This window comes from Drosophila ficusphila, unplaced genomic scaffold (assembly GCF_018152265.1).
Source record: "Drosophila ficusphila isolate 14025-0441.05 unplaced genomic scaffold, ASM1815226v1 contig_198, whole genome shotgun sequence".
NCBI lineage: Eukaryota > Metazoa > Arthropoda > Insecta > Diptera > Drosophilidae > Drosophila > Drosophila ficusphila.
In genome coordinates this window covers 5743085-5755224 of record NW_025064092.1, presented here as the reverse complement: position 1 = coordinate 5755224, position 12140 = coordinate 5743085, and the positions used below count along the sequence as shown (strand labels likewise).

Here is a 12140-nt window from a genome sequence, read left to right as displayed (position 1 = left end):
CTTTGGGAACTCGAGTTTCTCAGGCCTCGGGGCTCCATTTTAGCCTGGCCTCTATCATTATTCGGTTGCACTTCGCTCGATTCACACACAAATTTGTATATATCATATATATTATATAGGTATAGATATATATAAATCTATACGCATGTGCCACGCCCCCAATGCCGCCCTTTCTGGCAGAACTAACAAGGTGGAAGATACCAAACGAGATTTCTGCACAGCAAATAAATGCTTTTTTTCTTTTTTTTAAGAAGATATAATAATATAAGTATTACTAAAAAATTATGCTGAAAGTAAAACGATCACTACAAAGTAAATAACATTTTCCTCAATTAGTTTTAAATATTAATAGAGAACCATTTGGATGTATTTAAGCTAGGAATTCAGAAATTATTTTTAGTGTTCCCACAAACAGGATTCCTAAAAGTTACTTAGAGTCGCACTCGGACATCGGTGAAAAAGGTGAATGGCTTGGGGGGAAATGGGTGAACCGACCGGGAAGTGATGAAAAGTGATGGTCAAAAAAGCAGAGTAGCTGGAAAAACCGGGTGCTTTTGCCGCCCCCTGCGGCCAGTTGTCAAATTTATCTAAGTGCAGAATGCAAAGTGCAAATTGTAAATCCTCAAATGTTTGCATCCGTCCAAGGCCACGCACCTGGGAATTGCTCATTTACAGGTGTTCTACCTTTTAGTTGGGGAAACACCCGGGGAAAGGGGGAGGAGGGGTTACGTGTGTGTGTGTGTGTATGCCCCTCACACATGTGCAAACTTAATGAGGCAAGCAGAGCGAGGTGCTAATTTGCGCCTCGAAGGATTTTCCGACGCACAGTTGAGTGCTCTCGCTTTCCCGCTCTCCCGCTTTCCCGTTTTCCACTTGAACTGACCGCCGCTTTTCCTTTGACTGGCCATTATTATTAAAAGGTCACTGGAGGTCATGCAGCTAATTGCTTAAGCATAATAATAAGCCAAAGGAAACTATATTTGAATTCCAAAACAGTTTAATGAATGTTTATTGATTTGTTGAAATAAATATAATACACATAAATATATCTTTAATAATAATCTTTATTTTCCTTCTTCTTTAGGTCGCAGTGAACCGCCCGTTGGTGTTGGTGATCCTTGCGCCGGATGCAACAAACCCATCCTGGACAAGTTCCTGCTGAATGTCCTGGAACGCGCCTGGCACGCATCCTGCGTCCGCTGCTGTGAATGCCTCCAACCGCTCACCGACAAATGCTTCAGCCGCGAATCGAAGCTCTACTGTCGCAACGATTTCTTCAGGTGAGTTTTTGCCAAGCTCAAATATTATTTATTAATAAAATTATTATAAGCTTATCAACAAGCTTTAGTCTTTTCTCTATATTTAAAGACTACGTAGTTTGAAAGTAGTTATATACATTTTTTTTCTTTTAGAATTGATTTATAAACGCATTTAAAAAACCCCTTAAGTCATTCGGCAATCGCTGACATTCTTGATTTAAAATAGTTCTGCGACTCAAAGGCTCAAAGCGCCAAAAACAGAAGTAGAAATATAAATAGAAATAGAAACAAAGGCGGGCAGAAATCAAAATCAAAACCAAAGCAATTAAGTCAAGTTGGCAATCGCGACTTTTGTGTTCCGTTTGAATTCACTCCATCGACGATGTTGGCTAATTGAAAAAATCCGTGGGAATAGAGGAAAAATCTCGAGAATGGCTGGCGAAAGCAATTAACATGCAAAATACCTGAGCAAATCAAAATGAAATCAAATCCTGCAGTTCCTTGGCTTGCTGAATGGAGAAAAAAAAAAAAAAAAAAAAGGGGAAAAGTCAAGGGACGGCAGCCGAGATATCCTATCAATCAGGGCCAGTTGGAAAAGGTTAACAAGTGACGGCGACAGACAAAAGCCATTTAGCAGGGAGAAAGGTTCGAAGTGGGGAAAATGGAATCCTGAATCGGGATTGAAAGGCTTCTGAAGAGTTGGCATTATTGCAAAATATAAGCTGGTGATGAAACTTCAATCAGGAAGAACAATTAGACGTTTTAGGAAGCGATTCTCTTAATGGAATGGGATCATAAACTTAAAGGGATATTATAGAATATTTATATTTAGGAAAGTAAAGAAAAAAATATATATCTTGAGTGCTGTGGATTCTCTCATTGAAAGTTAATACATAATTTCAATAAAAATGCATTCTTGTTAAATTAAACCTTTTAAATCTCTTGAAAAACTCCTCATATATTTCTCGCATCTTTGTATTTCTTTCTTAAGTATGTTGTTGTTTGCTTTTTCCATCCGCAGGCGTTACGGCACCAAGTGCAGTGGGTGTGGCCAGGGTATCGCGCCGTCGGATCTGGTGCGAAAGCCCAGGGACAAGGTCTTCCACCTGAACTGCTTCACCTGCTGCATCTGCCGCAAGCAACTGAGCACAGGTGAGCAGCTCTACGTGCTGGACGACAATAAGTTCATCTGCAAGGACGACTATCTGCTGGGCAAGGCGCCATCCTGCGGCCACAATTCGCTGAGCGGTAAGTCCTTAAAATACATTTCAAAAAAGAAATATTGAAAAGGAAGTGGAAATATATAGTCCATTTAATAATATATTTTAGGGCTCTCATTTACACATTAACTTATAAAGTAAAACCAACCCTATGTCCTCAACTTTCTCTTTAATAATTACTGGAAAATCCACGTAGATGTACGTATCTAGATTTTTAGGGCCAACATTTTGCTCTCTATTTATTGGAGAGGCCTAATCAGGCCACCATAAATTTTCCGGACATCCCAATTGGGGCTCATCTTTGCTAATGAGAGTTGGCCTTCCCCTCCCCTCCCTTTTGCATCCCCCTTCTGTCCCTCTTTGGATCGTAAAGCCCCTCACGTATCTGCAATTCCATCAGCAATAAATACAAAATTACGCATACGACACGTGGAACGCTTTTGGGTATATTTAGGCGCAATTTGTGCCACGCTTTTCTGCCCAAAAATATTTTAATTTCTGACGCAGTTTGTCTATTTGTTTGCACTAATTGTTTATCGTTTGCCATAGAAATATTTGGCATTCAAATTACCGTGGGAATAAAAGAAAATGTTGCCATTGTTTTGCCTTCTGTTGATGTTGGATGTTGTTGTTGCTGATTGTTGATTTTTCAGGGCGCCGAGTTTTTCTTCTTTTTTCTGCAGAGGGGGCCTCTGCGAATGCTGTTGTCTTTGGTAATCCCGTAAAATATATTTTCTGCATTTTTGCGGTGCCAAGAAGGCCGTGCAAAAGTCAGGGGCTAAATGCTTGGCAAATATTTACACAAATCGCATAAATAAAACAAAGTTCGAGTAAAGCGACGCAAGTACACATAGCAAGATAACTTATTAAAATTGGAGAGAGGAATTTGCATTAGAAAATTTAAATTGGAAAAGCATTCATCAGGAATTATCCTATTTTCTTTATCGTAGAGTGTTTTCATGTCTTTTCTGTATGTAAAATGATAAGAATAGTTTTTAATTAAAATTACAAGCCAAGTTACCTAATAAATATTTTTTCCTAATTTTGTTTTCAAACATACTTGCATTCCACGCTAATTTAAAAATACCGTTTTTGAAAAACATCTCCATTAAAGAGTTTTTTTTTTTTTGCCATAATTTTCGCATTCCTTTCGTGCCGAAAAATTCAACAAAAAGGCGGGCAAAATGGAAAGGCAGCTGGGAAAAACTGAAAACGCATTAAAGCCAAAAGCAGCTGCAAAACGAGCCCCTCCCTCCTCTCCTTTGTTTACCCTTTTCACTCGACGGCGAAGTTTTAAAGGATGTGCTTGTATGTGTGAGTGTGTGCGAGCATGGGTTAAGCTTTAAAGTTGGCCGGATAATTATTTGACGTTTGCCAAGTTTTCACTGGCCAAAGCAGCAATTAAAGGTTTAAAGACACGCCTATAAAAAGTGTGATTTTTATTGAGGTTGCCACAATTTTGGGAACATTGCATTTTATCTCTTGCAACAGAACCAAGCCCTTTATTTAAAATAATAAATTATTTTGTTTCTGCCCATGAAATGACATTTTTAATGGCTTAAATTTCTACCTTTAATTTATGTGCTTTCATTTATTTTTTAGGAAGTATAATTTCTATACATTCCTTTTGAATAGCAAAATTCACAACAAATACTCCAAAGTTGTTTCGCTTTCTGGCAAAAACATTTTCGTAGCATACTTAGCGGTGTTAAATATTTCAACGCTGCCATTTTCTCTCACTTTTCATGGAGAAAGAGAGCAGTGCGAGCGAGAGAACGAGGGTGAGAGAGCCGGCGAATGAGAGAGAGTCTGCTCTTCGCAGCTGCGCATTCGCCGACTACAAGAGAGAGCGAGATGCAAGATGTTAAGGCGACGTTGCTGCTGAAGTCGACGCAGGCAGAACAAAATGGCTGCGAGCCCCAAAAAGTAGGCAAAAATTTACACCCGGTTCTCCGACTCTCTCTCTTTTTTCATCCATTAATAATTCGATGCCTCCGAAGTTCCCAGCCAATAATTCAACAATAATTATTATTTATTTCCTCTACAATTTTTCAACATTTTTATGAGCGAAAAAACTTAGTGAAAAATTACCAAAAATTCGGAGCAAAACTGCAAACGCAGCTCGTCTGCCGCTTTTATCGCTGCAGCGACGCTGACTGCGCAGCTGCGTCGCAGTCGACAGCGGCGTCAGGCGAAAAGGAGCGCAGGTCATTAATGTTTTGATTTTAATTGCGTTAATTACGTGCAACGGATTTTTCACTTAGCCACAACACGAGCCCCACACAATTTATGCAACTATTTTTTTGCCGCAAAAGTGTCAACACATCAAGTATACGCCTCTTTGACAAAGAAAGCAATGGCAACTCTAAAAATCATAAGGAAAAAACCATTCAAAAAAGAGCAACATTTTTAAGCGGAAACGTGTGACTTTTTTGTGATGTTGTTTTTTTTTTGTCACCGCTCTCGACGCGTCAATTTATTGCTTGTCATATAAATTAAACTGTTTGCTGTGTGATAAACAACAACAATGAATGGCCGGCCAGCGACGGCGTAACTGAGGTAATAAATCAAACTACAAATAAAAAATGAAAAGAGCCAAGAAAGCAGGGAACACAAAGTGCAATGGAGCAAAACTTTTGAGATAAAACTCGGTAGTCAAAGAACGGAATGGGTTTCATAAAGTGCTGAAAAAAGGGGCAGATAAAACTAATTGCCAAGTGTTTTTAACTTCCCCGTTCATAATGTTTTTAAATTTATAATCCTTTTCAACGATACAAGGTTAACTATTCCAAGATTTTTTCGATCCATTTTAATTATAAAAGCAGGAAATAAGTACAAATATTTGTGATAATAAAATATCAGTTAAACGAAGCGCAAAAAGCGAATGTAAATGTTTTTTAAAATTTCTCATGCTTAGAAGCTAAAGTTTATATTCTTCTACAATTTCTACAATTTTAATGGCTTTTGCGTTTTGGGATTAACTTTTTAAGATGTAAAACGCGACCCTTTCGCAATTGAATTAGCCAACTTTTCGGTTTTTTCCCGTTCTCTTTAAGCCTTAAACTTTGTGAGTTATCATCAACACTTCAAATGACTTACGGCACTTAGGCGTAAACATGTGGGAGTCCTTGTCCATATAGAAGGATATATATATATATATATATATATTGTATGTGCGTACTTAATGACCCTTAAACGACCTTAGCTCAGACTTGGCCGGTTGTTTTTGAGGGATTCTGTTGTTATTTTATGACGGCCGAAAACAACATTTTTATGAACCCACACAGAAACACACGTTCTCCTTCTTCGCCTTTGATGCCTCCTGCTTTATTGTCCTGTTTGCTTTTGTGGTTGTTGCCGCTTTTGTTGCTTTCTTACGCCTACTTTTTTCTGGTTTTGTTTTGCCGGCCAAAAGGGTCAAACGCATATGGCCAAAAGTCCCGAAAGTTCATCTCCTTACTTTTATCTTTTCCCAGCGATAAGCAGCTGTTGTTGTTGGTTCTTTCTTTAAAGTCAATTTTACTTTAAAGTCATTTTGTTGTGCTAAAAGCTGTTTTTTTTTTTGCGGGTGGCAACGTGGCGTATTATTAATTTTATTGTAAAAAAGTATAGATTTGCCTTTCCCTATGTTAATTCTTACATTTTTTGTACCTAAACTAAAAAGTTTACTATTTTATTCATTTAAACCCTTTCAACTATCTGTTCTTCGAAGAGAATACAGCACTTAATTGTATTCAAAGTAACTTCATTGGCAAGTTGAAGTAAATAAATCAAATTGATGGGTAGCTCCTTGTCGTATATCCTCTGGTAAACTCAACCATTCGCCTTCCACTCTTTAAGTCCGTTCAACCACATTAAATATACCGCAGATTTACGGTTGTCATTTTGCCGGCTGGTCACGTAATATAGTACTCTTATTCTCGATGGGACCCCGGTTAAATCGCTGGCTTCAGCTACGCCCTTGGCCCTCTGCCACGCCCCCCAACCCCCCCCCTTGCCATCGCCTCCTTCTTCTGCCGCCTCCCCTTTGATTCGCCTTGCGGTTGCTACTTCTTCTTTTCTCTAGGAGTTTTTATTTTTGTTTTATTTGCAGTTTCAGCTTTTGCAGCGGTGGCAGTTTTTGTTCAGTCAGTTTGGTTACATGGCTTCTATATGTATTTATGCACAGAAATAAAAACATGTTTATATAGCTGGAATATAAAATGAATCATTGAAAAGTTGAACTTCATTCGTTGCTTTTGCAGTTTATGTTTTATGATACATTTACTTGTGAGACATTCAAATTATTTAATGGCAAACCATTTTAAATGGATTTTCTGTTGCAATTTGGTTGTTTCTTTGCGTGTATATATATTTATCCGCAGCTATATAGGTATTTATATGTAGGGGAGAGTGGGGTAATGTCGTCAGTGGGGCAAAGTCGTCACTCGCTATTATTTTAAAAAATAAAAGGGCTACCAACCCAATTTTTTTAGCGTAAGTGTATTGCACTATTCCTACATTACCGACGGAGTTTGGTAGAATTATAGGTTATGCATAATTATTTATTCATCAGAAAGTGTTTCGGAGCCTCAAAAGTAATTTTTCTCCGGCGCAGAACTTTTTTTCTTCCAAGTACATTTTCGATCAAAGAAGTATAAAGGTGAGTTATTATTGTTGAGAAATGTTTGTCGAACACGATATGGTAGGTTGTGTAACAGCTGATTCGAGTTTCGATTTGTTATTCATGTTTTTATCAAAAAATGTCGCGTGGGGCATTGTCGTCACTCAACGGGTGGGGCAAAGTCGTCACTGTATTATCTCAGTCTGAAATACAAACTCGTATCAATTTATTATTGTTTTGTGATTGTTTATGTAAAGTATTAAATATAAAATATAATTTCTCCAAAATGTTCTTCAAACAAAAATAAAATTCTAAAAAAGAGGTCGCCCAAAGAAAAATCTTTAAGAAATTCTGATTTTTGCTTTCTATCCTTCACTTAGATCTGAATGTGTCAAATTTTTGCAAAAAATAGGTATAGTGTTCCACTTTTTTATATGTATGAATATCAATAAATGTGTGTTTGACAAGTTAAAATAGTTTTGTGCACATGGGTACCTATATTTGCATTCATTATTCTATGTGACGACTTTGCCCCAGGGGGGTGACGACTTTGCCCCACGATTTTTCAATTTTCCAATTTTGCCTTCTTTCAGATAACAGTTTCGTATTAATAAACAAATGAGAGGATGTCCGAAATACTTACTGCATTTTATAGCCAGATCTTTTCCGAATCCAACCATGTATAATACATGATAAAAATAAGTTATTTTATCAACAAATTTCGCAATTGAAAAAAAAGTGACGACAATGCCCCACTCTCCCCTACTATATTTTTTTCCTCGGGCCTTGCAGCCCGAAAAGTTTATGGCTCTGGCTGCTGCGGCTGCCTGTGGTCCAATCTGTTAGCCGTAGAGAAAAAAATAAAATAAAAAAGCGAAGAACCGAAGGAAAAAAGTAAAACCGTTAAAGTTTATTTGACATTTACTTGGGCTATTTTTTATTTTTATGACTCTCTGGGTTTTTACTCTTTGTTATACACGAGACTGACCACAACATCCCCCCTTTCCCCTCCAATGGACTTTCCCTGCTCGTTTTAATGCTTTTTTTCTCACTGTACGCTCGTTGGGATAATAAATTTGCGGCTATTTTGGGGCCACGAATTTAATACTTTACCGATGTGCGATAAAAACAAAAAAAGCGAGTAAAAAGCCGAAGCCGAAGCGAACCAAAAAACTGGTACCTTCCTCTTCTAACGCCTTTTCAACGCCTTCGTAAATCATTTGGCCAAGTGCGTGTGTGCGAGTGTGTTTGTTGCCAACTATTTTCCATAAAACGCCGCTTTGATTTGTGGCGACCAGAGGGAACGAAATAAAAATAAAAATTTATAACGCCCGAAGGTGGAAAGGCCAGTAGACTTTTGGCACTGACTGTGCCGGAAATGTCGCCATTTTAGCAGGAAATATTCGGGGGGAGAAATATAAATGGGGGAAGTCCATAAATCAAGACCATAATAATTCAGAGGGCCATAACCGCCTGCCCTTTAATGCTACTTTAATTATTATAATACAAAGTATTAAGCATCCCTTTTTGCTAGTTAAAATGTGTTTAGATCACGGATATTTCTATGGTCCTTAATCGATTTCGATTCAACCTGTCGCAGGGCTTGTAAACCTCCCCCCAACTCCCACTTTTATTTCGGGTAATAACTCTTACCCACACACACACACTTGCCCACTTGTTATTGTTTATTGTTTATGGGGCATTTGTTGAACGACTTGCGCGCCTTAATGACAAAACTCGTAAGGCCCCGAAATAAAATGAAAACGAGGCCCAGACGATACAAAAAAAAAAAAAAAACACCAAAAAGGAAAAACAGCCAAATAAAAAAGGGTCTTCTCTCTCTCAGCATTTTCAGCATTTTAATGTCTAACTAAAACGAACTTTGGGGGGGCATTTCGGGGGTTCAGGGAGGCTTTAGGGGGTTAAGGGGCAGACATTTGATGATGTGTTGGGGCAAATTACGAGAGGCGTTAAAACTAGAGCAAAGTCTTCCTGACTCGAGTGAACTTTAGTGCCGAAAGCGGACTCGTAACTTCTCCCATAAATCTCCAATCAAAAATTGAGTGTCTCTTGGCTTTTTAGGGGGTTAACTTGATGAGCAAACAAAATCAAGTCCCCCGATAATGACAATGAGCGAGTTTCAGTTTCCAGTGTTCAGTGTTCAGTTTCCACTTGGCTTTTGTCTCTGATTTGTTTTATTCGGTTTTCGGCCTTTGGTGGATCCCCATAAAAGTGCTTTAAGTGCAGCACTTTAAGGAGCTATTTTTCCCAGATTCGAGCCCCAAAAGCAACGAAGATTTACGACCCAAAGAGTTAATACACAGGGAAAATTCTGCTTAGAAAATATAAGCTAAATAGAAAGAAAAGAAAACAAATAAGTTGGAAAACTTCAATTAAAAACTCAGTAAAACAAACTATTTGTTGTATGAACCTAAAATTATTTTAAATACCATATCATACTTATAAAGGATTCCAATATACATATATAGTATTATATATTTCTTTGTGTTTATAGCACCACTTGTAATCGTGTCATATTTCAAGCTTGGCCAAACATTTTCACCAGCCGAAAAATAAAGTTGAAAATACAAAGAAATAAGGGAAAACCTTTCGGGAACCCCCTTCTCCATCCCCCTCTCCCCCTCCAAAAAAGGGGGTTACAGAGTGGGTGGCGGGGCGGCACAGATAAGCGTCGACTGCGACGTTGGCAGCACACACAACACACACTGCACACAAAAAACGAAGGGGGGAAAAAGAAAGGCGGGCCTCGGGCCAAAAACCAAAAGAGATGGCAACAAACGAAATGGCCCAAAAAGCGAGATGGCACGATACACTGAGAGAAAGCCAAAGATAGAGGGGAGTGCTGGCGCAAGGGGGGGCAGTGGTGTGTGGCGATGAGTGGCAAAGCGGGTGGCGCTTTTGGGGGTGGCTTGCTTTGGCGGATTTGGCGTTGGCGGCTGACTAAAGAAAACAGCAGCCGCAAAAAGCGAAGAAAAACGAAACAAAAGGCGAGAGGAAGCTGCAAGGGAAAAGTGGAGGAGTGGAAGGCGGGGTGGGGAATGGGGTGGGGGTGCTTTGGAAGGACTTTATTCTGAGGTCGCACAGCACAAATCCAACTGTCGAAACCAAAAGCACGCAAAGCTTCACAAAAACTGCTGCAGGTGGCATTTGCCAAAGAAAGAGACAGCCGCAAAATGTGCGGGGGGATTCAAAGGGGGGGCATGCTATTCGAGGGGGTGCGAGAAAGAGAGGGAACGCCACTGGGGGTTGGCATCTAAGGGTGGCCATGCCAAAATGTGAATTGAGGTTATGTATACAAAACGGAAACGGAAATGTGCAGAGCTTTGTGTGCAAAATGATGTCTGCCAAAGGAGGCAAAAGAAAATGAAGGGAAGGGCGAAAGGGGGATGGGGAGGGGAAAGGGAAGCGGAGGGGGGGCGGGTGGCTCCACCACTGGCTTAAGGCCCCTTGGAAAAGCTTAGAAAGGCAGAAGGAAAAGAAGAAGAAGAAGAAGAAGACTCCAAGCACTCGAAATACACGAAATCGATTTCGATTCCCTCGTTTATTTTATTTCCCCCCCTCCCCCTACTCCTTGCGCCTCGCAAATAAAACACAATACAAACACTGAAAATGGCTGGCTCTTTAAGCTTAAAGTTTTCCCGCCTCCCCGGCGTTTTTCCGATTTTCGGGGTGGTTTTTTCTTATCGCGCCTTCGAGATCTTTGCCATTGGCTGCGTTTTTCCCTTTTGAGCTTCCTCTTATTTTGCACACTCATAATTCATATTTGTATAAATATGTATGATATATGGCTGGCCATATGTTTGGGGGAGATAACCCGAGGAGTCGAGGGTATTATATGGTTTCAAGGATGTTTTGAATGGCTTTTCGATGGCATTTGAGGGAAGACAATTTCTGTTTTGTTTGCAGTTCTTTTTATTAGCTTTTAAAGGTTGTAATTAAAATGGTAAAACCCTTTTAATAATTGCAACCAGATTGTATATATTTAATAGTGAGTTAAATGAGACTTCTACTATATCAAAAGTCTTTCCAACCAACTTAATCTTTTTAGGGACTGCAATTAGTCACCCGAAGATCGATAAAAATGAGAACACCTCAATGAGAACTGAACCCGATCTTGGGTAACCCAAATACTTCCCACCTGTAACCGCTGAAGCGAAACCATTGCAGCATAGATAAATTTTAAGACCCAAACCCACTTGTCGGGGTCACCTCCCCCTTCCCTTTTTTGGCCCTTTAAAATTCGAACCTGTTCCAGTCTCCAGTATTTTTTACGAGTACTCCCCATTCGAAGTGAGTTTCTGTTTCTGTTTCAGTTTCGGTTTCGGTTTCTGTCTTTTTTCTATCTCGCAAAGCCCGCACTTGGGGAGCAGTTAATGTTTATTTTATTTTTAGTTTGGCTTTATTTTTTAACGGCCACTTCGGAGCTAGTTTTAATGGCCTTTTACTGCCGAAGCACTTTTTGGAGCCTGACTTTGGAGTCACAGTTGTTGCGCTCCGCGATTCTCCGCGTTTTTGCGTAATGCGCGTGAAAATAAAGTTTTTCGCTTGAAAAAACGTTAAATAGGCGGCAATAAATGACATAACAAAACGGTTTACAGCTCAGGACCCAACACAACCGGCAAGCTTTTCCACGTTTTCCACGCCTGACTCACGATTGCCAATGGAAATGAGTCAGTTTTTCAAGCGGCGACGACGATCTCAACCATCCGATCTTTTGAATCTCTGACTCAGTTCAGTTTCCCCTGGAAAATGGCACGCGAAAACATATATATATATAGAAAAAAATAAGAGCTAAGGAAAACATACGTACGCGATTATTGGCAAGGTGACGAGGGCGGGGCAGTAGACCACAAAATGTGGGTCAGGCCTAAATGCATTTTACGCCTAGAGAAAACGAAAAACTGTGACAGCGTTTCTCGTATTTTTTCCTTTACTTTTTTTAATGTTTTTTTTTTATTTTTTGTATTGCTGAAATGCGAGATCAAGTGAAGATTGCGTCTGGATGTAGGTGCTAAAAAGATGAATGAACCGAGCAGT

At 39.4% G+C, this 12140-nt stretch overlaps 1 protein-coding gene across 2 annotated transcripts in view; it reads left to right on the top strand.

Moving 5' to 3' along the window:
* LOC108088669 (LIM/homeobox protein Lhx1) overlaps positions 1-12140 on the top strand; it is a 54183-nt gene that overhangs the window by 17290 nt on the left and 24753 nt on the right. Inside the window, exons 2-3 of one of the 2 annotated variants that reach the window (XM_017186602.2) lie at positions 1085-1280; positions 2281-2507. In XM_017186602.2, coding sequence (XP_017042091.1) covers positions 1085-1280; positions 2281-2507 — 423 coding nt within the window. Of the gene's footprint in view, positions 1-1084; positions 1281-2280; positions 2508-3650; positions 5039-12140 lie in introns of those variants that run through there. The other variant, XM_017186603.2, reaches the window with a different exon arrangement.